We start from the raw sequence: 27,862 nt of genomic DNA, 5'->3' as shown, positions 1-27,862 counted from the left end.
AATGAAAATAGAAATGGGTGGAGGTGGGTGGGTGGGTTAGATGAATGTTTTTCTTTGTAAAATGACAGCAAATCAATAAAAGAGATTGGCACCTACCCGCCAATGCCAGCTGTGTGAGGGTTGATAATTCCTGAGCATAAGGCCGAGGCAATGGCTGCATCCACTGAGGATCCTTGCTTGTTCAGTACCTCAATCCCCAGGGCAGTGCAGCGAGCAGCATCAGTGACTACAGCACCCTGGTGGAATATCTATGAGAAACCACATGGTGAGACAATGCCTACAAATGCAATTGACTGACACATTAGGAAGGCCCCCACCATCCTAAGCCTTAGACTTCTCCAATCAATTATCACGATGGCTCCATGATAGTACATTTAGATCATATCTGGCAATTGGGCATTATGAAAAGGTAATGACAGCTTACTTAGCATTTGTTGTATAGTTCAAGTGTACAGTAGTCAGCTATTATCTCTTACTGATTTAGATGTCATGAAATCCTTGTCAATTCTTAGCAATCCCGCAAATACGTTCTGTCCAGAATGAGAGCCCTACTTTAATTCTAGCATATTTGGGCTGCAGTGACTATCTAGATGACTGTTACATGCCAGCAAAGAAATAGAGAAAAATCTAATGCTTTGCAGCTACTGTACTTAAAAGTGGCCCAAAATTTTGCATCCCAGATACTAGTCCAAATTTATATATTTGTGTCAAGATCTTTTATAAAAATATCTTCACACTTATTGGTATCTTATTCTTCTGTTATAATATCTATGGAGAGATGTCTTATAAAAAGACCTCATTCTAAATCTCAGAACATTTATAATTTTCATTAATCATGGAATTAATGTCAGAGAAAATGATATCTCAGGCACTGGCCAAATCCAGATCTATTTAATTTAGCAAAGACACATACAGTATCTTCAAGTCATGAAACAAGAAAAAAAATAGGACATGTATTTTAATGCCAAAAATGTCAGGAAAATTAAAATGCAAGGAAAACACAAATATTTTATTAGAATTCACCATGTTACATTAGTGCATTCTATAATGAGAAATCAACACAAGGACTGTAAGACTCCCATATGCAAAAGATATCCTTGACTTAAAAGATACACTTTGTTAAAGATTAATTCACAGCATGGAATACTACCAGCAAAAATAGTAACTTGTGAAATACTTATATGCATCTTACTGATGCATCTCATTTATCCCCCACTTTTCATTATTAAAAAATCCCAAAATAAGATACAAAGCAATAAAACAAACAAAGAAAAAAAACTACAGGAAAAGTGGAGGAGAGAAAGAAACATAGAATACAGCAGCATAAATTCAGCCTGAAGTTGGATGACCATGTAATTTTACTAATGCCAAAGCATATATAGATCATCACTTGCTAAAACAAGGAAGGGAAAAAAATTCAATAAACAGGTTTCAAGGACATCTTTCCTTAAATTACTAAATAAGAATCTTAGGGAAATACAGCAGCCTCAAATCAGCAGCTTCACTACATGATCTCAGTACAGCAATTCCTAATTTAGGCTTTCACTGAACTATTGCTTGTGGAGTTATAGTTATTTCTTCATATAATGCTAGAAATCATTGTTATATATTCAAGATAGATTCTCAGCACAATCACCTTCTCAAAGAAAAAAAAACAATCCAGTACCTCTTCTTACCTGGGGATCCCCAAAGTAGATTTGCATGATTAAGGCCACCGTGACTCCTGTAGCAAACGTTAGGCAGGCAGTAATGATCACAGTCAGACCATCCTGACGACAGCTGCAATCCCCAGAGAAGGGGTCCTTGCTGGTCTCCCGAAGTGGTGAGACATCCTGGCTGCCCATTTCCGAGGAAGAAGAAGGCAGGCGCTGGAGGCGAGCTGATTTAAGGAATGAATCTGGATCTTCAATCAAAAAAGAAAACCATATGTGAAAAAAAGGTGTCAAGCAGGAATAAGTTCGGATTTGTGTTAGTTGAAAGCCTATCCAATGGGACACTTACATTACTGCTGCTAATAAGACTGCACTGTTTTTCTGCTTAGGTGAGTTTTCAAGAGTTTTTCTGGCTCAGGTCTTACAGGGTCAAATTACATATAATTCTCACTAATTCTTGGCAGATGATGTTAAACAATACACAGAGAAGGGGACTAATTTGCACTTTGGAGTTTACTACTTGGGCTGTACATTTTTTTACTCATTAAAGTTATTGCCATTTCTGGTGTATGTACTTATATTACAAACATGTTCCCACAGCATAATAGCAACCCCTGGTCCATCTAATTCAGAAGTCTGTTCTCAACTGCTCTACTATAGTAGTTTCCCAATAAATGATCTTCAAGGACATTTACACTACCATCAAGGCTAATAGCCATTGGTCCCCATGAATGGTTTAACATTTACTTTTGTAGGCCAAGCACTGATCTAGCTATTGCAGTTTTCCCATATTCCTGAATTTTATTATTCAGTTCCTTAGTTCCAGAGAGCATAAGAAAGAAGTTGCTAATTCATATCATCATCCTATTATTCTAATTCAGCCAACTGAAACCTGGGTGCCAACCCAAAAACCTTGGAAGGCACTTAGAAAATCTGCCTACTGAGAACATTTCCATCTATCAGTTACAAAAGGCCACATTGCTTGGATCCTCACATAGACTATGCCAATACATTATGACATTCTAAGTCTTTCCAGAAGAACTTAAAAAAAATGGTAACTGTGATTTCATGTTATTATGTATGTAATAATAATAAGTCATTGCTTACACATGGCTGTGGGGCCTGTGCTTGCCCGATTTGACCCACAATCAGCATCAGCATAGCTCCTATATATCACTCTTCTATCCCTCCCACCTGCTTGATATATTTCTCATTCACAAGCAACTGTCTCTATGAGTCCAACTTTGCATCCTTCTTAATAATCCAGTGTGCTGCTTGCACGCCCCAACTTCTGCAGCAAGAGAAGACTTTGGCTTTCCTTATTTTATAGTAGTGCAGTTAAATTACATTCCAGTTAGGCAAATATGCTCTTAGTAATGGCTTGCCTGACTTTGTGATGTCGAACTGTACGAAGTTGCATCTCTATTTTCAGGGAGTAGATCTCTTCATATTTTGCAGTAGAGGCCCAATTGGTCCTTGTGCCATGCAGCATCTTCTGCTTGTGAAAGAGGATGTTATGAGCATCCTTGCCACAGCTATCCATATCCCAGTAAGCTCTATGTTTGATTACATGTTACATGGTTACACGTTACATGGTTGTTAAGCGAATCTGGCTTCCCCATTGACTTTGCTTTCAGAAGTTTGCAGAAGGTGATCACATAGCCCTGGGACCCTGCAACCATCATAAGTAGGAGTCAGCTGCCAAGCATCTGAATTTTGATCACGTGACCATGGGGATGCTGCAACAGTTGTTCAGTGCTGTTGTAACTTTGAATGGTCACTAAATGAGCGGTCGTAAGTCAAAGGCTCCCTGTACTTATCCTGAAGTATAAGCAAGCACAGTCAATATCAAACTTGTACTGAAACTTTTCTTCCTTTTTAAAACAGCCATCCCTGGCTGGAATCTTTTCTTGGGATTCCAACTCATGCCTTGCTGTCTGGAGTCTAGGGAATACTGCTTTAAACTTTTGCATACATGAGTTTATATACTACAACACCACATTTAAACATCCTTGCAAACAAATTCATTTAAAGACACTCAAATTTACTCTTATAAAATAAACTGTTTATCTGACTCTTCAGATAAATCTGACCCATCCATGCCAGTGATCTCAATGTTTTATAGATTACATTGTTATTAAACCACAGGAAGTTGGTAGGAAGAAAATGAAACAAATGTTGCATGTAAATATGTTTTAATGTAACGATCTTTTAAAACTGAAAAGAACAAAATATTACTGATTTCCTGAGTGCACATGCTTGACCTATGGGTGATACCTTAGATCCTATCATGTTAGTAAAATCTGAACACAAACCATCCAGAGATAAAGCCTATTAACATACCAATGACTTTAAGGACATAATTTTCTCCATTTAAAAAAAAGAGGGGGAGCTGCTTAATTCTGTTTGGATCTTGGCCCAAGGTTTTATTTCTAGAAATCACATTGTAAAGGTAAAATACAGGCGTTTCGCACTATAGGTAATGAAGTATACAAACAAAAATATTCCAATTTTTATTGAAATGTGCAGTGTGAGTATTACAGAAACAAACAAAACTCAATTCAAATACTGTATGGAGAAATTTAAAGAAAACTGATGGTTTGATCTTTAAATAATCTATTTCCTATACGAAGACTCTATTTTCTAGATTACAGTAAGGCATAAAGGAACAGAAGTAATTACATATACAAATTAAATGCTAAAGTTCTTTAGTATTTTCTAAGTTATTTAAGGGAGGAGCATAAGATAATTTTCAACCACTTCTCACCAATAATGGGAAAATTACTGTTCTCTACTATCAAAATACAACTTTACCAATATATTGTCTTCTTCAGAATATCTAGTATTAGAATTGTATCCTTAATGCTCCCATGACCTGCTCATCATCCTTAATACCACCCCCATTGGAATCATTAATATTCCTATCCAAAGATGTGGGAAGCTTCTTCTTCTTTTTGTAATCCTAAACCTTCCTTACACATTGGGCTAGGTAGTAGAAGAATCTGTCACTTCCAGTTAGTTCAATACAGTAAACTATGCCTTTTTTTTTTTTTTTTTGATGAGTTTTAGGATTGCTGAGAAAATGGAGCAGCCCTTTCTTTTTTGGGAAGTAGTGTATATTTAGTTTTCAGACCCTGATTGTTTGGCATGACATCTAGCTAAAATGTATTTATTTAAGCTACATTAATTTTTTTTAAAAATGCCAATATAGGCTAAAACTCAATATAAACTTTTCAGACATCCTTAGGAAAAGGGAGTTTTCATTGCATTTGCTAAATATCCTTTACATTTAAACAAAAACAGCAAATATTTGTTGATGATACTGGCAAAGCCTTTTATTCATCATGTCAGTTCCCTCAAGAGGAGGAAACAAGTACTGTGAAAAGAAATGTGAAGTAGGTGGGTTTTGAAGAAGGAAAGGCTGAACAAGGAAGAACAAGTCATTTTGATCCTGCTTAATCACTGGGTGAAACAAGCCGTGATCATTTTGCATGCTAGATACTTGTAAACGAAAATCCAGGAGAAAATTCCTTCAGAGGCAACCTAAGAGATTTTGTAGTAAAAGATGAAAATGATGTTTTTCCCTTTCATTTCACATTGTTATATATTATTGACAATATGTTTGTAAAGATTGTGAAGTGGCAACAATAATATGCCAATTTCTATTGTGTTCTATGTTGCCAACAGCCATGGTGATGCTATTTTATGTTTCTAAAATGTATAGCCATGTTCCAGGGTATCAAAAAAATTCCCTGGCATTTGGTAGACTACTAAATCTTGATGTTAGTTTTTCCCAGAGAAATCTTTTATCTGAAGAACAAATATTTGCATGCTTCGAATGCATTTAGTTTTTTTTTTTTTTTTCAAAAAAAGCTTCTTGGCAAAGCTTTTCCCAAGAAATTTGGAATGTTGAAGAAAATTATTCTCAAAGGGTTGTCCATGATATCTGCGTCAAGATTCATCCAGAATGGTTAAAATTCGGGAAAGCCATTACCAAATGAATGCAACTTTATGGAAAAAGAGATGATGAATGAATTAGAAAAGGAGCTTCAGTTAAAATACAGGCAAAAAAAAAAATCACTGTTGACACATGCAGGAAGGTGCTAAATAATTTTAAACTGACCTGCTTGCATGAGCAATTTAGACATTCTATTCAAGTTTATTTCTAACTTTACATATTCACGCTAGAAACTGAATAGAAACACATGCATTTTTTCCAGTAATACATATGAAAACTATCCTATTATATTGAGAGAAGGGAGGAAAGCAATAATAATCATTGCACAGCATCAACCGTAGTTCTTATACATATCTACATAATAGATCTACAGATAACTGATACTTGTTTTACAGTTGCAGTAACCTATGAAGTTAATTTTGGATTGAAGGAACTGAATATGTACAGCCTGGATTACAGAAGGAAAAGTGGGGACATGGTTGAAAACTTTAAATGTATTAAGAATGTGAATAAGATTCCAGAAGGCAGTATTTTCAATATTAAACAAAAATCAAGAACACAGGGGCGTAATCTCCAACTGACAAGAGGAGAGTTCAAAAGTAATGTTACAAAGTGACTTCACAGAAAGAGTAAGTGGAAGCTTGGAACCAACTTTCAGCAGAGGTAGAGGATCAATCATCAGCCACTGAATGTAAACATGCTTGGGATAAACACATATCCCATCATCTGTCAAAAATTTTAAGAAGTAAAAAAATAAAACAAAAAATACCTCAAAGGGCAGACTTGACGGACCAGTAGGTCTTTTTCTGAAATCAGTTTTCTATATTCCTAAAGTCTAGAACCCTTCATAAAAAGAGTAGTACTGTGTATTGGAAAGAGTGAAATGATTAGAACTCTTGGATGCTAAAAATTATATGTGGGAAATGTGATCTATTGGCCACAGAATGGATGGATAGTAGAAAAATTTCCCTGCAGTAGAAAAATATGGATTGTTTTTACTTACAAAAGTAACTTCAGAAAATGAAATGTGAAAATTTTCAAAGTCTTGAAATCTACGTTCTAAACAATAAGTGCTACTATAATGAATAATTAAAGTTTTTAAAAATACAAAGGATTTAAGAACACATCATTTTATTAAAACCTGGTACTTCTATGGCAGCCATTCAGGGTTATTTGTTAGCATTAGTATTGTCTGCAGCAATTATACTTCCATACAAATTAATACTCTGAAGGTTGGGAGAATCTAAAGATTAAAATGGAGAGGGAGATTGGTAACTGGCAAATGTAGTATCCCCACCATTCTTCTTGTGTTTCTCCAGTGTAGAGAGGATCAATTTACCTACAAAAGTGTGAATCAGGGGAAATTATGAGATATGGAAGTATTAATTAAACCTACACAATTATATAAAATATAGCATTATATTTTATACATACCAAACATGTGGGTTTTGTTCAACTATATTTTGCCTTATGGGAAACCTTAAACAACCCTGCATAGTGCAACATTATATACATGCTTTAACCTGTGATGTAAAATTAAAGGTTTCCTTAAATTTTATCTTAAGAAGGTGAAAACATTTCCTGTTCTGTTTCAAATAGCAAAGTGTTATGGACCATTTGTGGAGGATGGAGAAAACATACCATGAAACACATCAAACACTTTATATACTAATAGGCAATTAAACTCCAAATGAAGAATATTTTAATCTTCAAATCAACTGAATCATTATTTAAAGAGAAATAAGCAAATGCCTAATTATATCAGTGTTGTAATACATGATCTATTTGATGTTCAAACTTCAGAAATCTGTGATGGCATTATAATCAAGATAAAAACAAGATAATCACACACATATACACATGTATTTTATTTAAAATGACAATGACAATGACAAATGAAAAGTAGGAAAAATTAAGGAATGGTGGTAAAATAAAAAAAAATAAGATACATCTTTGTTTCAACTATATTATTTTCCTCCAAGGAGATCATGACAGTTTTCAGCAATTTGATCTTCATGAGAGATCTATTTCATAGTCCAATGGGGATTTGAATCAATCCTATTCTCACCTTCCTCCAGCAGCTCAGGACTACTTGCTTAACTTATTTTCTTTGCTTTGTCTGATGGACTGGAACCTTAGCTATTATTTGCCACAACATCCTAAATATTTCAAAGGAGATAGAAGGAAGCATTGGTGACTCAGCCTTCTTCTTTCCTAGCTTCTATAATAAAGTGAGACAGAGGATTTTGCACAGTGTATGTTCTATGAATTCCAGAAACTGTCTTTGGACAATAAATTTTGCCCCATGGGAAATTATGAAGTTTTATTGTCCACTTTGTAGAAGGTCTATGGGGAAAAGCATAATTACTTTCTTTCTGCATAGATGGAAATACAGGACAGGAAGAAAGGAAGGAAGCATATGTTTTTTTTAAAAAAAAAACTTTGATCTAAAATGAAATTGTATCTTTAAAAAAAGTAATTAAAAGATATTTCTCTGAAATGAATGTGTGCACGCCCCATATCCTTTTGTTGATGTTGAGTTCATTTTCCCTTTTTGCTATAAATCTGTTAAATCCTGGCCTCAACTATGTATTAGCTGTAGAATACATATCTTGAACATTTTAGTAACATTTCTCAATCTTCCCTAAAATAGACCAATAGAAATTCAGAATCTGTTTTCACAGGAAAGTAGCATTTACGGAAAATGAGGCATATTTTGGTCTAGCTGTGGTTTTTACTAGTTCATTTTTAATGTGAGAACTTTGAGAGAGAAAAGGATACTCTTTAATGCAACTTGTACTAGAAGCAATTCATTTTGTAAACATAGAGCTTGCATATTTATATGGCATGTTTTATAGACATAAATCAAGCTAAATTGGCTTTTTCATTGGTTTAGAGTTGTGAATGACTAAAGGGAATAACTAAAGAGGGTGAATCTACTGAACTTGCAAGGATATAAGGGGAAGATCAAATGCAAGCTGAGGGGGGGGAGGCTGGAATAAACATGGAAACTCTAGTTCCAACTGTTTTGTGAATGCCAGTTCCCCTTATGATTTAAATTCATACAGTAAGAGTATGAATCCACTAAGATACCTCCAGTAGTAGCGTGTGTTTGTGTGTGTGTGTGTAAAAAACAACTCAGGATTAAACTATTGGGTCCTTGCTGTTTGAGCACGATTGTTTTTCTGCACACATTTCATTAGTTGGTTAGATAACTATGTTAGCTCGGCTGCTGCTCAGAGAACACCAAGAACTCTGCATTTAAAAATCTCTCTAGAACTGGGAAGCTGGAAAATGCAACATTTCCAATTGCAGGGCAACTTCACAATTCTTCTAGCTCATAATAATTCATAATAATCCATTAAAATAACTGACTACTAATTGAACAACTGTTCAGGTGACAAGTACTTTACATTGTATAATTTATCTTTGTTTTATTTTGTAGAGGATTTGAACTTTACCTACCCAATGCATGAAGAGATGCTATTTTGTCATTTTAACCTAATGTCAATCAGTTTGATTGGGTGACTCAGAAAACTAGACCAGAGAATTTTAAGACCAGAGAACTTTAAGGCAACCTTTTCCATACTGCTCCTCCCCCTTCTTAGTAAGCATCAGTTATGTAGGATGGGGATTGTGAGAGTTTAGTCTAACCATTCTGAAAGGCACAAGGCTAAAGATAATAGCTTTAAGAATAGTTGAGAGAAGAAAACTAACTGGAAGTTCTGTTCTAACTATTGACCCTATGTGAGAATAAGATGTTATGTAGATCTTGATTATATCTCAGCTGCTACAGATCCCATGCATATGTAGTAATACTTCTACATGTTGAAAATATTTACTGAAGCAATAGCAAACTTTACTCTGGGTAATTTTCAGCTTACTACCATTTTCTCTCTCTCAACTTTTAGACTGATTGGAGGACCCTAGAATAGTAAAGAACATTCTGAAAACCAAAATTCAGGGACACTTCACAAAATTATTCCCAAGTATGAGGAACTGAAACAGATGAAAAAAAAAAAAAACCAAGTCTGGGCTCTTAATCAACCATGAGCCATTTTCAGAGAAGGTAAAAAAGTTGGCAAAAGAATGGGAGACAATTGGCTGGGGATTCTGGGAGTTGCAGTCCAAGGGATCTAGAGGACACAGATATTAGGAAAGGCTGCATTAGCATCAGTAAGCATTCTTTGCAGAGCAAGAGCCTATAGTGTGATCAGAAAGATATCATGGGATGGAGGCAATAAAATCACTTACATTATTGCCCCGACAGTAGAGCTGGTAGAAAGGTAGAAGGAACGAGGTGAAAAAAAGAGGGATGGAAATGGGATGGAAATAAGACAATGGAAAGAGACAGCCCACAGCCTCGCCATGCAGCCTCGCCATGCAGCCCCGCACTACCACAGCCTCACCAGGCACCAGTGGAAGGAGAGAAGGCCAAAGGGAAAAGATGGTGCCGAGCAGGGGAGATCGAGGACTGGGGAATTCTGGCAAGGACGTCAGGAGAGGGGCAGGCAGGAGAAGCGGGAAGGGCAGAAGCAAGGGGCGAAGGATGCGGGACGGCTGCACCGCTGGGCCGCTGCCAGGCGCTTCTGGGGAGAAGGAAGGGATGACGCAGAAGCCCCGCCCGCCGCCTGCCCGCCTGCTGAAGGAGAGATGCGGGGAAGCGGGCGAAGGGCAGGACGAGAGCCGGTCCTGGAGGAGCCGGTCCGATTGGGATGGGATGGAGGCCGCGGAGATGAAGGGAAGGGAGAGGATGGAGAGGTGGTCGTGAAGGTCCCGCTGACGGCTGGTCGGATGGAGAGGCCCGGCGAGCAAGCGGGCTAGCTTCCGCGCTCACCGGTCTCCTGCTCTGCCAGGAACGCATCCTCCTCTTTCCTGGAGCGCAGGCAGCTCTCGGGGGCGATGGCGCTGCCCGTCTCCTCTTCGGGCAAGCGGGGGAAGCTGGTGATGCTCATGTAATCCACGGGCGAGTAGGCGCCCAGGCTGCTCTCCTGACTCGCCTCCTTCTCGGCTGCACCTGCAGCCGGGGCCGCCGCCGCCATCCTGCTTGCGCCTCCCTGGCCAGGCAGGCGCCGCGCTGGTTGGCCGGTTCAACCCAGGCTCCTGCTCCGGAAATGACTGCCGGGGAGGCCGGCCTCGCTCGCCGAGATGGGAGCGGAGCAAGTGTCTGGGAAGGAAGCGGAGGCGTGCGGGAGGGGCGGCCGCTAAAGGCCCGCGGGGCGGAGCTTGGGACGCGGGATTCGCTGGGCGACTCCGTGGGACGGCTGCCCCGCGGGCTGCGCTCCCTGGGCCCGCTCTAAACTCCGCGGTGTCGCTTCAGAAGGAAAAAGGGGAATGGCGGAGATGGCAAATTATCTCCACCGTCATGAAATGTCTTCTACCGGTAGTTCCCGCCAACCGATACTCTTTGACTGCAGCGTGCCCAGTCTGGTGGATCGGATCGGAGGGGTAGAAATTCCTGAAATGAGTACATATAGATAGCCCTTGTCTTATGACCAGCCCTTAGCAACCGGTTAAAGTTACGACAGATTTAAAAAGTTCTTTTAACATGGATTTGAAGTTACGACCGCCCCTTTCTCCAGGGGTCAAACGATCATATTTTGGGTGCTTTACAACCTGTCCTGATTTATGGACATGCACAGCATCTTGTAGTGATATGACTGCAATTTATAACGATGTTGCCAGAAACTGGCAAAAAAGGCCCATTGTGAACCATGAGTTCACTTAACAACCATGATCCGCATACTCCTCTCAGAAGCATTAAATGCAGCCTAAACCCCCTCCTAAAACAAAATTGGAAATGTTAACATGATAGAATAAGGAAATTATTAAATATATGGGAAGTGATTATATTGCCAACTTCATATCCTGCCACAATCTCATAGGTCTCTTGATGGTTTTACCAGTATACAATATTAAAACATCCACAGTCCAATGAGAATAAAAAAATATAAAGCACACAAACCGGAAAATTTAAAAAAGCAATTTTCATATGCTCCTGTCGGTAGATACTGAATCATATGTGGGCCACTGCATTTTGGACCAACTGAACTTTCCAAGTGGCCTTTAAAAGTGGCCCCATGTAGCATGCTTTTCAGTACTCTGTTGAACAGTGATAAGGGCATGTATCACTGTAGCAAGATCCTCTAGCTTATGTAGACTACAACTGGTCCACCAGCCAAGCTGGGCAAAGTGTCCCCTAGCAATACTGTGTCCATCCACTGTTCAAGGAAAAGTTAGGAGTCCATGAGAATCTCCAAGTTGCAGACCAGCTCTTACATGGGTAGATGCTTCCCCAATATAAGACAGTGCTGGAGTTGCCCAAGCAGGCTGATGCACTAATAGTAAGCTAGGATTCAATGATAGTCTTTAATATAACTTGCATCAGATTTACTTTCTGTTCTATCCTTGTCTTTTGTTGCTATGCTAGGCCATTTAAAGGTCAAGTGTTGCCCTTAGTTCAAAAAGATGGTACACTGCTGAATTCATCAATTCAGGACCAGACCAATACCATACTTCTACTGCTATTGAATAGTTATATCTCATTCTTCCTTTGGAGAGCTCTAGATGGTATATGCAATTTCCTATCGATCTGTTTTATGCACACGTTTATTATGAGGTGAGCTACACCAGTCATCCACTGAGCTTCTAAGGCTAAACATTACTTTTAATCCAGGTTTTCACAAAGCCAGGGCCCTTGCAAATGGCTGTGTTAATATGATTTCCTTCCGAGTTTTGCATCATACGGTATTGCTCCAAGCTTCTAATCCAGCAGTTCTAGTATCAAAAGAATTTCTACATTGGTATACTATTTTAGACAGTCATAATTTATATAAACAAATTGAGATTAATATTAATATTTTTACCCCAGATAATTTTATTAAGAATTATAAATGAAGAAAATAAAAGACAATATCAGCTAAAAAAATAAAAATAAAGAGCTATATGTGAAACAAACCAAGAAAAACAAACAAAAGGAAAAAAGAGAAGGTGGGAAAAAGGTACCTTTCCCCTTCATTCCAGCAGATAAAAGAATTTTAATATAGCTATCACCATCTCTAAATAAAGCATAATTTCTCTTCTCCCCATAGTTCATTACTTAGATAAGGAAAACAAGGCCCAAATGCTAAGCCAATCAATCTTTGTCAGCAAAAATCCAGTAAGAGCAACCAGATATAACTATTTTCTTCTTTTAACACTGGTCGAAGAAGCCAATCTTACAAATCTTCTCTCATTTTTTAAATTCTTTAACCTATTCAGAAAAAAGTCATAGAGGTAGTTTGCTGCTCATCTGTATTTCAAAATGAAAATCCTTCAGAAGTTAACAGATTTATTCTGAATTAATACATAAAATTTATCTTTTTTGTCACTGCTAAAAATTACCTTTTAAATCTTAGTGGAGCTTTTTTGTCTATCCAAAACAAAAGAAATATTTGGATGCATTTCCTGGTTTAAAACTTGATTTTCGGGGAATGAGTCATCATCCATTTGTATTACATTTAAATTCCCCTTCAAATTAATTTCATAGACATAAAGTTTTAAAATCAAATTTACAACATTTTTTAAGGAGGCAGAAAATCATCTGATGAGTACAGTAAAATTTTGCCAGTCTGAAGAAAAAGAATTAAAAAATGTGATTAAAATGTAAGGCTTAGTAGAGCTTAATGTCTGTAAAGGCTATTTTGTGAACGTGAACTTGATGTAATCCCTACTTTCTGCCACTCCACATAAGCCAACTGTAAAAATAGCAGCTTCTGCAATCTACTCAAGAAGAGTGGCTCTCCAGAAGTGCCAGTCCTAGCTGTGGTTAACCAAGGATTACCTGTATTTTGGAAATTGAAGATTATTTGTAGCTCTTTTTGATAAGTAGTATGGGTTTTATTTCCAAGTGTGTGATCACAAAAGCCTACCATTGATTCTTGATTTTCAAACTCTACTGTGGAGGTTGTCCTGCTATGTAAGAGGCAGGGCACGTTTTGAGTACAATTCAGGAAGACATGCAGTGATTGAAAACTAGCATAATTTAAAATATACATTCACACAATCAGCACTTGTGAGACTTTCATGCACACGATTCCTATATACAAGTAGCCCTCGACCTGGGTATTTTACTACCATTTGTAATTATGATGGCCACAGAATGGGTGCTTTACACCCCCATCATCACAGTTACGCTATCCCCTCCTGCAGTCCCATCTGACATCAGGTGAGTCAGCTTTACAAGTTGTAGCGTTCTGCAATAATGTGGTGGCAATTTGTGATTTTGTTTGTTTCTGGCCAAAAATGGCTATTCAAATGAAGGGCTTTGCTTAACAATCATGGCATTTGCTTAACTGCCATGAAAAAGATTGGAAAATTAATTTTTACTGATGGCTAAGTGTCTACAGCCTGGGATCTCAATCTTGGAATTTGCTGTGGAGAAAATGCTTTCACTATAATTAAGAGACATCTAGGCAGGCAGAAAGATCTCTTTGGAAACTATAGGCTGCTTTGTGGAGGGCAAGCTCAACATAGGTAAGCAGCAATATCAGACCTCTCAGTTGGCTCCAAGCTGCCCTGCTGTTGACCCTTAAGAGCCCACAAAAGAGATACAGCCTATTCTGCAATGAATACCTATTTGCTTCCATTTGCTCTACAAAATTCATATACCATACTAGTGGCTGAGATGTGGAAGAGCATTATTGGTATTGTGACAGGATTTGGGAAATGGCAAAAGAACTTTATAGTGCAGAAGTGAAGATGATCGTCACTGAGATGGAACTGCTGGGGAGGCCATTAACAGAGGATTTTGGATGCTGTTCTGGAGTCATATTAAGTAAAGTTTGAGATTATGTGAAGGAGGTACTTGGATTCTTCATTCTTTAGATTTGCTCCATGCAGTTATTTATGGAGATATACTGTGTACTGCATGGGGCTATTAGCTCCATACAAGTAGCCCTTGACTTATGACCAGAATTGAACCCGGATGTACAATTGTAAATCACTGTTGTAAGGTGAGGCATTAACATGATAGAAGTTAGTGCAGGAACATTAACTTTAATCACATAGCATGTCTGCTAATGTTTGCTGAGGAAGATGGAGATATTTTCAGAAATGCAGTCTTCTCTAGTTCTAACTCTTCCCCAACCCAAACAGTTTTACGAGATTCCAAGAGAATCTCTTATGTAACTTAGATCTTAAAATCAGTAAAAACATTTTTCCATGAATGAAGGCAAGAGTTTTTCCTCCTAAGATACTACCTCCAAAGTAAAAAGAAGACCAAGATGATCCTCCAATACTAAAACTCATATTTATGGCCAGTTCTCTTAACAAAAGGCTACCATGCCATCTTTTTTTTTAAGCAAGCATCCATCTGTTTTAAGGGCCAAAGCAGTCACAAAAGATTTAATACTACCTGAAATCTTAAAAATGGCAATACAATAAAAAAGCATTACACCAGTTTCTTAAAGTGATCTTTATTAATGATCTTCCATGTATAAAATGATTTACTTATTTGGTAGATGACTCAAGCTTTGAAAAATAAAACCCTGTTGGTTGAGAAATGTAGCTTAAAGTTAGCAAATACCAAAATGTCTAAGTATCTCCTCAAATTGAAGGAGAAAACACTTAAGTTGGCAATGAAGAACTGCAAGAGAAACCTCCATTAAGGCTCTCCAACCTTTAGTAGTTTTGCCTTTCATTTCCTGTGGCTAAATTCTTCCCTGATGTTAAAACTGAACAGAACTGAAAAAGGCAGACGGGACCCAACAATGTTGAAAGAGGATACATGGAAAGCTATTTGTGAAAAAAAAGTATGCAAAGTTAAGAGTTTAAAAGACGAGTACAAAGAACTGGAAATTTATCCATGGCATATTAGGACTCAAAACAGATTCTCAGTGTAAGGCAGTCTTAATGAACAACTCCATTTTCTGTCTACTTAAATTAACTTAAGATAGGAAATAGCCTCTTCTTGAAATTATTAAATACTTATATAGACAAGGAGTTTAAATCTTAAAATGATTGAGACAGTACAATTAAAGCTCATAAATAGCCTAATTAGTGTACAATTAGTAGAATTTTTCATTCTGATATTTTTAATAATCATAAAAGATCAACACTGAATTTCAGTCTACTGCTACCTGGAAATTAGTTTTATGTACAAGATATTAGCTGCCTTAATTATTCTGTATTATTCTGTATTATATTTCAGCTTCAAAAACCTGTAACAATCCCAAAGTAATTGAATTCTGAAGCATCTGCTATTTTGTGCATTTAGATCACTGGACTCTGAGGTAGGTTCTGGAAACTGAATTGGTTAACTAACCAATATATTAAGATGTTTCTATATCACTGCAACTGTTTTGGGAAATTCCCTAATGAAGCTAGGTAAGCCTCACACTTCTCAGTAAATAGTTAAAATCTCAAAATAGTAGGAAACTATCTGAAGATTATGTTTGTTACATTGTTAAGCGACCAAAATTTTAAAACCCTGGATGAACCATTTAAAGACATCAGTACTTAATACAATCAGATCAGAGCTTTAATTTCCTCAAAAGAAGCTGAAAACCATCAAAATCTATGTTCTACAATACATTCAGCAGAATCCTCCTGCCATATGGTTCATGATGGCTACCATTTTAGTATGTCTTACAAATGGAAGACAAATCACAATCTGAATAGATCTCAAAGAGAACAAGATAATCAACGCAAGTTAATTAACAGAATCACCCTTTTAGGATATAAAGATTTGTCATGGCCATACTGGTTAAAGTCACCAAGAAGGCTGAAAGGTTGAAAAGTCTTGTGCTGTCTGCAAAGCATTGTAATGGTTTTTAAGTTCTGGAAAAGCAACAGCTTTTTAAAATAAGACTGATCAAACTTTTCTTCTTAGAATCCATAAGACATATTGCATCTCCTTGGACCATGGATATAAAACCCGGCTTATTCTACCTCTCCATAGGCCAAAGGGGTTCTCAAAGTGTTCTTCAGTTAAGACAATTAATTTGGCTGAGTTTATCAATCATAATGGATGGCAGTGTAGAAGATTATCCAAACAACCTGAAATGAAGCACAGATAAGAACAAATTAGAAAAGCATTTAAACTTTACCAAATTATAAGTATGAATGTATTTTGCTTTCTTCCTTGTGAATAAGATTGCATTATTAACATTACTACAATAAGGGATCATAAAGAAACTTTAGGACTAGTATCAGAAAACCTCATTGCTTTTTAGTGCTAGTGGGAGAGAGAAGTATAAAAAATGTTTTAAGGTCAAAATATTCTGATTCTGTTACATCTCTTTCCTGGCCTAGATATTATGTTCTTTTAAACCTTCTTGAATATTATGACTTCAAATGGACCATTCTGACCTATCAGCTATTGGAATGGTTCACCTTTGTTAAGATTAGAACAGTCGTGAGAGTGGAATGGACACAAGTATTTAAAAATCAAAACGTTTTTGCGCCCCTTTTGAAAACTGCTCTATTACTTTTCTTATATTTATGTATGAGAACTTGGAAACAACCAAAGATGCATTGCTGGATACTTTAGATATAAAGAGTAAACACCTACAATCAAAATTTTGTTACCCAACCAGAAGTTTTGAGACATTATAGCACTAGCAATAGCAATAACACTTAAGCCTTATATATTGCTTCATAGTGCCTTACAGCCCTCTCTAAGCAGTTTACAGAGTCAGCATATTGCCGCCCAACAATCTGGGTCCACATTTTACCAACCTCGGAAGGATGGAAGGCTGAGTAAACCTTGAACCGGTGAGAATTGAACTGCCAAACTACTGGCAGACAGGAGTCAACAGAAGCTGCCTGTAGTACAGGTAATCCCCCAGGTATGATTGTTTATTTAGCGAGATTTCACAAAAACTAGGTTATTCAGAAAGGGTACTTACATTAGAAATTAAAAATTGCAATTAAAAACAGGCCTCTGTAGCCATGTGACTTGGATTCAGTCTCGGCTGCTATGGTATCCATTTTAACTCTGTGACTTGCCTCGACTGGTTCAGAAGTTGGAAGTGGGTTTTTTTTGTGCGTGTGTGTGTGCCTGGTCACATGGCAAAACAAGATCCAGTGATTTTTGCAGCCAGCACCGACCATTCATTTTTGTTTTCCTGGAGCTGCGTGAAAGATCACTGCTTGCTGGGCTTGAGGACTACAGTACTGTAGAGAGCTAGAATTACTTCTGTAAATATTTTAAAATATTCTTTTTTTTTGTTACTCTATAGTACTGAACACAAGCTACTCTGCTTTTTATTTTGTAAAGGACAGTACTTTGCAAGATTGTTTGTTTGCATTTGCCTGAAACTTATAGCATGTGGCTGCTGCTGCTGCTCCTCTCTCTAGCATAGACCCACCAGAGATTCTGTTGACACTTAACTGGAAGGAAATCCCTCCCACCCCATTTTGGATTTTGGCCTGAAGAGGCTTGTTCTGATCAGGGGCAGTGTTTTTTTCTTTTTTTTAAAGGTTTCAAATTTAAATTGCCTCCAGAAGTTGTGGGTGTTCCCTCACTGGAGGCTTTTAAGAAGAGACTGGATAGGCATTTATCAGAAATACAGTACAGTACTGTACTCTCTTGTGAGAGCAGTGGGTTAGACTAGATGATCTCAAGGTCTCTTCCATCTCAGTTACTATTGCAAGCCAACAGTTCTGTAAACTCCACCCCCATGTCCCTCTGTATACCTACCTGCAGACGCTAAAGCTAATTACTTTAGTGGCAGCTGCAATCGCAGAGTTTTCCACACACACCCCCAAGAAGCTTAGCAACAAATGGTTTTTTGTTTTTTTTTAAAAGTCTGCTGCCTGCATGGGAGGCAGTTTATAGTACTGTGTAGTTCCTGACACTTAAAATAGCTGTTTGGTGGCCGGAAACAGCTGGCAGCTGCGGCGGGAAAAGTCTCTCAGTTCAGGCAGCCATTGGAGGAAATGGTAAGTCAAATCTTCGTTCATTTAATGACCCATTTGATTCAATTAATGAGTTTGATTTTAAAATGTTGTAATATTGAGTCTGATTCATTTGATTACAAGCCTAATGGGCAGGCTCTATTAGGCTCGTACCTTGGGGACTACCTGTACTGCATTCTAACCACTGCGCCACCAGGACTCAGGGCTTATAAACTAATTGTATATGTTTGAACAAGAATGTAAGTGCCATCTTCTAACCACAACTAAACAGAACAACTTATACCCTAAACAGAATCATTACCAAAGCTCTTCTTTCTCTATATTTTATACTGAAGATTAATAGTGGAATTTATAACATTCCCTACTGCACATAAAAATATCAGGAAGAATGCATGGTCAAAAGTTGGCAAATATTATATGCTGAAAAAGGGGTCAGATAAAAAAAGCTTTCACTGCATTCACGCATGCACAGACACATATACCTTTCAGTATAAATTAGCAGAGATAATGAAAAGTTTTACCATTAAGTACTTTGGATTAATTCACCAACAACACAACAGTCACCAGACACACAAATACCCCTTTTTCAATATTCCCAATCCTCTAAGTAAGACCTGGAACAGCGGTTCCCAACCTTTAGAGCTTGGTGGACTGATGGGGGGGGAGGGGAAGCTCCACTCATGCAAGAGAGAAGGCTTTGGGGCACTGCTAGTGTGAGTGAGGCTGAGAGCACCAGTGCCTGGCCGCTTGTGCAAGTGGGGCTGTGCACACGCTGGCCCGCCACTCACGCAGCCTGGTTGCAAATAGGCCACAGGTTAGGGACCCCTGCCCTAGAACATGAAGAGCAAATTGAGGATAATTTTGGACCAAAGGGAAAAAATAATGCAATTTTGCAATGGGGAGTTTGCTCATGCGATATTGGATTTTAAAAATTATATATTTGCTTTTAAAATTCTTAGTACAGGAAAGAATATCCATTATTTTACCCATATGTAATTTACATTTCTAAATTTCATCTCAATTTGTTTTCTTTCTACAATATTTTAAGTAATGGGGATGATAATCTACCTTTTGTTTTATACTGTGCATAATGTCAGGAATCTACAAACAAATAACATAAGTTACCAAAAACAAAGCAAAAGATGTCACGAAGCCTTCCTTTGTTAGTTCCCATGTTCCACCATACTCCTCTTCATCTATTTGCTGAAAACTGCTAAAATAGAGGTATAGGACTCCAGCATTTATGAGACAGAATCTGAAGAGAGAAGGGAAAAAAAAGAGACGCTGAGCAACTTCAATCAACTAACAATGTAAAGATATCAAGGAGCGTACTTGTTTCAGTTTCACTGAAATTAACAGCAGCTTCTACACATAGTCCTTGACTTATAACCAGTCATTTAACAACTGTACAAAGTTACAATGGACTTTTAAGAACAGATTATCAGTAGCCTTTTTTTAAAGTTACAACTGCCACCCCTCCCCCACAGCCAGATGAATGCATTTCAGGTGCTTGGTAACTGGCTTGCAATTATGACAAGTTGCAACATTCTGCAATCACCTGACAGAATTTGCAACTTTTCTTGTGCTACTAGTCCAGGGGTAGGCAACCTTGGCTCTTTTATGACTCATGGACTTCAACTCCCAGAATTCCTAAGTCCACGAGTCATAAAAGAGGCAAGGCTGCCTACCCCTGGACTAGTCTATAGTGCCACTACAGATTAAGACCCTGGTAGGCCTTGATTTATGACCAGTCATAGAGCAATCATTCAGAGTTATGATGGACTTCCCCAGGGGTACTTATCATCCAATTCTGAAGTGCCAACAGCTGTCCCCCCCCCCCAGCAGTCATGTGAACACAGTTCAGGCATTCAGCAACTGGTCACACAGCCGTTTGCAATGTCCCTGGGACACATAATCACATTTATGTTTTGGAAAAAAAAACCTTGGCATTTACTTCTGGTTTATCAGCAAAACTAGCCCATAGCAACAATTGGTGTACTTAATATCCATGGTACTTGCTTAACGACCACCACAAAAAAAGATTGTAAAATTGGGTTGCTCATATGGATGGTCCACTTTATGATTGATACAACTTACAACTGCAATGGACAGCATCCATTATGATCACAGATCAAGGACTACCTCCTCTTCTTGTTATCAATCTCTTCCAAATAAATGTAAATATATTTAGTGGTAGATTGTGTCCTTCACAAGCTTGCTTCAAACAAGAACCCTGAATGCACATGCATTTACCCTTTAACAATGTAACATAAAAAAGGGGACAATAGGTACTGAAGAGGTATCCTATTTTAAAGTTCTAAAAGCAACAGATGACACTAAATTCAGAAAGAACCTAGAAATGGATTTTCTATTACATATGTGGAATCAGATTCAGATTATCTTCTTGCCGCTCTGTGTTGGTTTCAATGAGTTTCAACCCACAAAATGTGAACTGTGGATTCTGTCCTCTAACCCACACTATCCTGGCTTTGTTAAAATTTGGGTTGCTTACATTCAAGAAGGGTGGATGGTATTCTTTCTTATCATAACCTCCAAAATAAAGTAAAGACAGAAGTAGATAAGTCTATAAATAGATTTAGAAAAAACAACTGGAAGCATTTCATTTTCTTCCTATTACAAACTCACTTTCCTATCATTTAAGGAAAACATAGGCAACCGTGAAAATGCCTCACAACACTTTAATTACTAACAGTATTTAAGACATTCCCTTTATCATTAGTCACAGGTCGAAATGTATAGTCAAACTATATAATCTTTCAACATAACTATACAGTTTTCAGCAATAAATAACACATTCTAAGCTTCTAGACAAATATTTTCAGACAAATTGATGCATTTTCTTAATATTTTCTTTAATTCATGCACTGCAGCAATTTTTTTTTCTATGAAAACCTTTCTGATGCTCTGATGCATGTTCCCTCTGACTAAACTTAAGGAGCTTTCTGTAACTTTCCTACAAACTGCTCTGAGAAAATTTTCATGCTCAAATAAAATATATAATACAAAACCCATATACTTCAAATATATATCCCTCATCTTAACTTCTTTCAACTTCATCAATGATTCAGTCTTTAAATTCATGCAAAAAAAAAAAAAAACTTACATTGCTATACCCACAAATCCCTTCAGTGGAACAATTCCCCAGATCACTCCCAAAATAACAGCAATGATCTGCCGGAACCAGTAAATGACATCTAAAAATTCATCCTGCAGAGAAAAAATATCAAATTCATATGGAATCAATATTCACATTCAACATATGTAGAGGAGTATCTCCTGTTATAACAGCAAATCTAAGCTCTGAAGATATCTCAACTGCCTAATTCAAAAAAATTATACAAATATTTTGAGGTCTCAGGTGGTCTAAAAACTAAAAGATTTAGAAATTAGACACCAGCAATTATTTCAATCCTAGCTGGAAATCTATCTCAATTCCAGGGTAAAAAGGTATATATTTACATTCTTTGGGGCCTATTTATTATGTACCTGTCTTTCAAGGAGCTTAGATAAATTACTTTAATCTCATAACAATTCTAAGTGATGGAGGGAGTTACTGATTCAGTGAGGTATCTGTTCAGCTTCATTGTCAAGTCAGGGTTTAAATCTAAGCTAATATCAGCTCACTAATCTCTATGTTATTGTAATTTCACTTTGCAAGTGGGCTGAACAAGCAGCCGGAATTCTTCTGTTTGAAAAAAAGTATAAGATAATGTATAATTAATTCACAGGATTAGAATGAAGATCTTCCACTTGCCATGAAATGGTAGGGAAAAAATGTACTTTCTACCATAAGATAGTTTGGTTGGTTCTAATGAGATTCCAGCTTCTTTTGTTTCACAATAATGATAGAAATTCTACAGAACGTATGATTTTAGGAGCTTAAATTGAGTATGTGTATGTATGTATGTATGTATGTATGTATGTATGTATATTCCCATGTTTTATGACTACATGTTTGCCCTTCAAGGTAGGCCAGATTAGGAAACAAAACTCATATAGGCCAATACTATTGTAACTTTACAGTAAAGTTATGGTAACAGAATTTTGCGAATCTGAAGTATTTCTGTGCTCCATCCCTTTATCTTCCTGAGAACTAAAGAGGGTCTTGTCTCAGATGTTTTATTGGATTACAGATATGTCCTGAACTCAGATTTCTTTTCTCTGACCATTGTCTTGGTAGCAGTTCTTCCTGTTCCTTGCCTTTGTAATCTTGGCCAACTGTGAATTACTCATCATGCTAAACTAAAATTTAATCTACTGTAATCTTTTCGCTCCAGTATCCAGACTGTTCTTCAAATTCCCCCATCCCCATTAAACATCTTAGTTGCTTAAATCAAACATTCCAAAAACACAAAAACTGTGTTTGCACAAGAAGCTAACTCCAAGTTAAACGAATCATAACACAGAGAATATTATTTATCCATCTAATCTATATATCATCAAATTCTATAAACATTACAAAGCTTACATAAATATTTTGTAATCCTTTTAGTGTCTTTGAATCAGTCTTGGCATCTGGTGACTATATGGATATGTCCACACAGTTTTCTTGCCTATATAGATAAAAATGGTTCACTTATCTTCTTTCTAGGGCTGAGAGTGTCTAGTTCACGGATGTCAAACTGCCGGCCTGTGGGCCACATGTATCATAGTGAAACCGTGCCCACCCCATTGCTGGCAATGGCAAAAAAGTCATGATACATCACAACACGTCACGTGATGTTGCGAGTTTGACACCTCTAGTCTAGTTCAAAGTTAGCCACCTGACTTCATATCTAAGGTTCTGTACTGACAGTCTATACCCCAATGATTTTAACCCCTACATCAAACTGGTTCTCACAAACATTCTAAAAGCAATTAATGAAGACAATTTGATTAAAATGTACTTGAAATATTTAATTAGGGGTAAACAAGGGCCTCTGGCCATAAAAGCCTAGTGACAGAGCAAAACCTTGAAATTTTCTGAATTGTAAAAGTCTTGGGAACATCCAGATCTGGGGGTAGGGATTATGTGTTTCAAAATAAGGGGAAGGCCACTACAAAAGCCTGCTCCAACATTCCAGGGAGGAAGAAAGTGACCCAAAGCATTGCATTCTAGTCTGACTGGACACTTTAGGAAGATTCTGTTTGGAGAAGATAGTCCAGGAAGTAATAAAGATGCAAACCCTGTGTGGTTTTACAGGTCATATAGGTCAAATCCAGCATTTTGAATTATTTTGAAGTAGATTGGCAGCCAAAGCAGCACCCAGAATTGAAGTATTGCCCAGTTAAAATGCCTCTCATGTGCCAGCTAGTAGATTGCCACATTCTGTGCCAACTGCAGTTTCTCAATAATCTTCAAAGGTAACCTCAAGCAGGCCATACTGCAGCAATCCAGTGTCAAGATGAAAAGGGAGGAACCTCATTGTTGCTAGGGCTTCCCACTCCCCAAATGGACATAGTTAACATGCCAGCCAAGGCTTGGCAAAATCTTTCCACCTGCTGATCACTTGTGAATCCAGGGGAAACAGCAGGCTCCCAAGATGCTCCTTGATCGGGAAATTGTAACCCCCACCTCAGGCCAGCAAAAGGGCTGACACCAAGCCCAAGTTTCTGCAGGCAACATCGCCCCCTTAGTTAAGTTTCAACATCTGCATCTTCCATTCTGCCCACTAACTCAGGGTACAAAGCTGCAGGCTCCGTTTCTGACTCCCGAGCTGTGAATCCTATGGGACTCCGCTATGACCTTTAGGATAACCGACTGGCAGAGTCTTTCCCCCACCCCCCACAAAACCATCCCGTCTCCCGCGAGCACAAGGCCGAAGCCTGCCCCCCCGAAACACTCGGCCGGCCTGGTGTGCTGCAACCGAGTCTAGGCCTCACCTTGTCTTCCCAGGCGGAGTCGCTCCGCAAGGCTTTGCTCCACAACGAGGCCCGCAACACTCCGCCCCCACCGTTGGCCACTAGGTGCTGCTGCGAGTGCGGGTGCGACGACGGCTCCTCCTTCCGTCGACCGCCGCTCATCGTCCCCCGCGCCACCCCTCAAGCTCAGCGCGCCCCGGTCACGGCAGGAAAGGCAGCCACTCACCCACGTGAGCGCCGGTCCTGAAGCCCTGCTAATCACGGCGCCCGAGCCACGTGACTCTCATCACATGATCCGAGCGCGCTACGGCAAGTGAAAGGGGTCTTTAACCGGCGGCGCGAAGTGGGGATGTTCTTCAGTCATGTTTGGGAGCAATATTCGAGGACGGGAGGAGCAATATTCCGGGACGGGAGGGGGCAATGTAAATTTCAAGTCTGCAACGCAGTCTTCCAGTGCTACACCTGCAGCTGCTAGTCGTGGTCAGTTCTTGTGGGTATTTTGTAAGCTTCGTGCGATGCATAAGCTCATTCATTGTGTCCTAGCCTTTAGTGCAGGCCGTACGCTCAATAAACCATATTTATATCATCTCTGAGAGGCTTATATCATCTCTGCAATGGCCAGGAGAAGCTGGGAATCTGGGTACCCTCAGCAATCCTTGGTATGTTTATATAATTTAAAGAGCTGTCCTTTTCACATATGTAGCTTTGGGAGATGCATATGATTAAAATAATAAAACCCAAACCACCAAGATAATTAAAAAAGACTGTTGAAATATAATCAGAATTGGTTAAAATTATAAATGCTTTGGAACAATAAACACGGGAGAATGCCTTCCAAAACTCATGAGCAGAATTGCCTTTATTCAAGGGACTGTAACAAGGATACAGCCTTATTAATTATAAGCATTTTCTACTGTGATTTAATATTTTCATGAGAGTTTATAAAGTAAAAGTAAATGCTACTTTAATAAGTTAGGCATAAAAATCAATTAGCACAATTAAAAATCTGTCTAAAAATCCTGTGGGAAATTACTTTCCTTGCTTTTGAATTTTTAATATTCTGCCTTCCTAAGGGAAAAAGCAGCTACAGAGACTAAACAGATTTGACACTATTGAAAGAATGATTGAAATGCATGCTACCTGAGTATGATGACTGAAGATATAAATTGATCTTTCAAAACATCCATTATATATACATATATTTATTTCAGGCTGGATACTACTTTCTGTCGAGTGTAGTTTCAACACAGATTTGTTATTGAAATAATATGTAGAAAAAGCAGCATGTAAAATTGTTTTTATCTAGGTTTTGGAGAAATAATCACAATAATTATTGGGAATCATAGTCACGGGGTGGATGTCATATGTGTGAAGTGAAAGGCTGGATTAAAATGCAGACAATGAGGATATGCCAGCCTTCCCAAACCTGGGATACTCCTATGCTGGCTGGGAATTCCTAGATTTGTAATCCCAACTCATCAGTTTACTTACATTCACTTTCTGTTACCTAAAGCTTGCATTGTAACCATTATGCCCTGCTAGGTTTCATTGGTAAAACAGTTGGGCTCGTAATCAGAGATTCAGTGGGAAAAAACGCTCAACATTTATTTACTTATTAAATTTGGTGCTGCCTAACTCCCAACCATTCTGGCCAGCTCATGACAATGAAACAAAAAACTATAGCAAAATCAATTAAAGATAAAAGATAGGGGTCTCACCTTCCCTTGTTACAGGCCTGGGTGAAGAGTTTTCATGGTTCTTCTGAACAATAGCAGAGGGGAGACCATCCGGATCTTGGGAGGAACCTTGTTCCAGAGGGCAGGTGCTCAGATAGGTGTGCTTCTGGGATCCTGATAGATAACATTTAATTGAAGAAATCATTTAACCCTGCAGGATTAAACCAGTCAGGCAAATGCTCTGGGTGATAGGCCCTCAAGTAAGCAGGCAGTATGCCATGTAGAACTTTCTAGGTAGTGACCAGTGCCTTGAATCACACCTGGAAGCAATTGGAAATCAGTGCACCTCACAAAGCAGAGACATTACACAGGCATACTGAAGCCCATTACCAATTGAGCCACTGCATTCTTGAAGCAGTTAGAGCTTTGGGTGTGGGAAGGTGTATCCTCAAGTACAGCCCCATAAGACATGAAACTGCTAAATGTGTTACAATTTATGTCTGTTGCAATGTAAGAAAGTGAAAATGTCCTGCTGCAAAAGACATCATCAATTTACTGAATGTAAATTAAAAACAAGGTTTTCTTCTGGTTATTTTTTGAACAGCACCTTTTAATTATGCACATTTGCCACAAGGTGGCAGAAAGGTATCATTTCCATATCCTCTACAATGGTCTATTCTTTGGCTTTACCTGGGAGTCCCTCTCTCCTTGGACTGCAAATATAGCCTGAGAGATTTAAGGCACCAGAGAATTTACAATATTTGCATAGCCTACTGTTCTCACAGTGGGGATATCTACTTTTTCAAACTGCTCTGTTTTAAGACTAACTGTGATGAAACATTAAAACTCATGCCCATATCTGCAAAGCATAGAAATCAAACTTTCACATTAGTTTAATTAAATATTTTTTTAAAAAAAACCCTCCTTTCTGAGGCATGTAATGAAGAAAGAAATAATAAAATTGATGTGGTCCTTACATAAAAAAGAGGAAAGATTTGTCTGGCATAAGGCAATAAAATACACTTGCTAGAAAAGTGTACCTTTTCCCATCATTTGCAGGTTGTGATATTTGCTGAATGGCTTTCTTTGTACAATTTATTTATCATGCTAGCATGTCTGAATGAGCATTCTACTGAGTTCAGGTGAACTGACTCTTACATAACTCAGTTACAGTGATAATCTGTAGATTAAAAACCAAGGGTAGGGGCAGCATGGGTGCAGGAGTTTTTTCTCTTACCCTATCAACTACTTCCAGTGAAAAGTGCTCTCATTGGGTCACCAAGCCAGCCAGCAGAACAAGGTTTAAAGTGCTTCCAGGAGGCCAAAAAAGTAGTGACAGTGGCAGAATATTCCAAAAGGTGGGGCCCCCAGCAAAAAAGGCTCTTCTCCTTGACTCCATCAACTGAAATTCTTGGATGGGGTCCATAACAAGCTTCTTCGGGTAGAGTAAGTGAGGAGGGCCAATCCATTTGGGGCAAGTTGGTTTCTTAAATACCCTGGACCTATGCCATAAAGGGCTTTAAAGGTAGAAAACAACACCTTGGACTTGGAAGCAAATTCACAAGCAATGAAGCTCATGCAACAGTGGTGTTATATACATCCCCCTAGAGGCCTCCAGAACTATCCATGCCGCTGCATTCTGTACTAGCTGTAGCTTCCAAATATTCTTCAAGGGTGGCCCCAAGTAAGGTATATTGCAGTAATCCAACTGGGAGATGACTAGGGCAAGAGTGATTGCACACTAGGCCTCATAATCCAGGAAAGGGTGCAACTGGTGCATAGCCTGAAGTTGCGCAAAAGCTCTCCTACCCACA

The 27,862-nt window shown here is 38.3% G+C and overlaps 2 protein-coding genes across 4 annotated transcripts in view; both read right to left on the bottom strand.

Moving 5' to 3' along the window:
* Positions 1–10,733, bottom strand: part of GGT7 (gamma-glutamyltransferase 7) — a 32,257-nt gene extending 21,524 nt beyond the window's left edge. The window contains exons 1-3 of one of the 3 annotated variants that reach the window (XM_039323726.1): positions 10,448–10,733; positions 1,677–1,903; positions 97–248 (exon numbers count right to left, since the gene is read on the bottom strand). In XM_039323726.1, coding sequence (XP_039179660.1) covers positions 97–248; positions 1,677–1,903; positions 10,448–10,652 — 584 coding nt within the window. In that variant the 5' untranslated portion in view covers positions 10,653–10,733. Of the gene's footprint in view, positions 1–96; positions 249–1,676; positions 1,904–2,001; positions 2,051–10,447 lie in introns of those variants that run through there. The other 2 variants (XM_039323727.1, XM_039323728.1) reach the window with 2 other exon arrangements.
* Positions 10,734–15,045: 4,312 nt separating this feature from the next.
* On the bottom strand, positions 15,046–24,642 carry RAB5IF (RAB5 interacting factor). The gene is made up of 4 exons (XM_039323709.1): positions 24,394–24,642; positions 21,635–21,738; positions 19,636–19,765; positions 15,046–16,647 (listed from the first exon to the last, which is right to left on the bottom strand). Exons 1-4 carry the CDS (start codon positions 24,532–24,534, stop codon positions 16,606–16,608), a joined length of 417 nt encoding a protein of 138 aa, XP_039179643.1. The 5' UTR covers positions 24,535–24,642; the 3' UTR covers positions 15,046–16,605.
* Between the last annotated feature and the right edge of the window lie 3,220 nt (positions 24,643–27,862).

The sequence above is a fragment of the Crotalus tigris genome, unplaced genomic scaffold, assembly GCF_016545835.1.
Source record: "Crotalus tigris isolate CLP2741 ecotype Arizona unplaced genomic scaffold, ASM1654583v1 scf7180000024281.4978605, whole genome shotgun sequence".
NCBI classification, from domain to species: Eukaryota; Metazoa; Chordata; class Lepidosauria; order Squamata; family Viperidae; genus Crotalus; species Crotalus tigris.
This window is presented reverse-complemented; position numbering and strand designations above follow the sequence as displayed.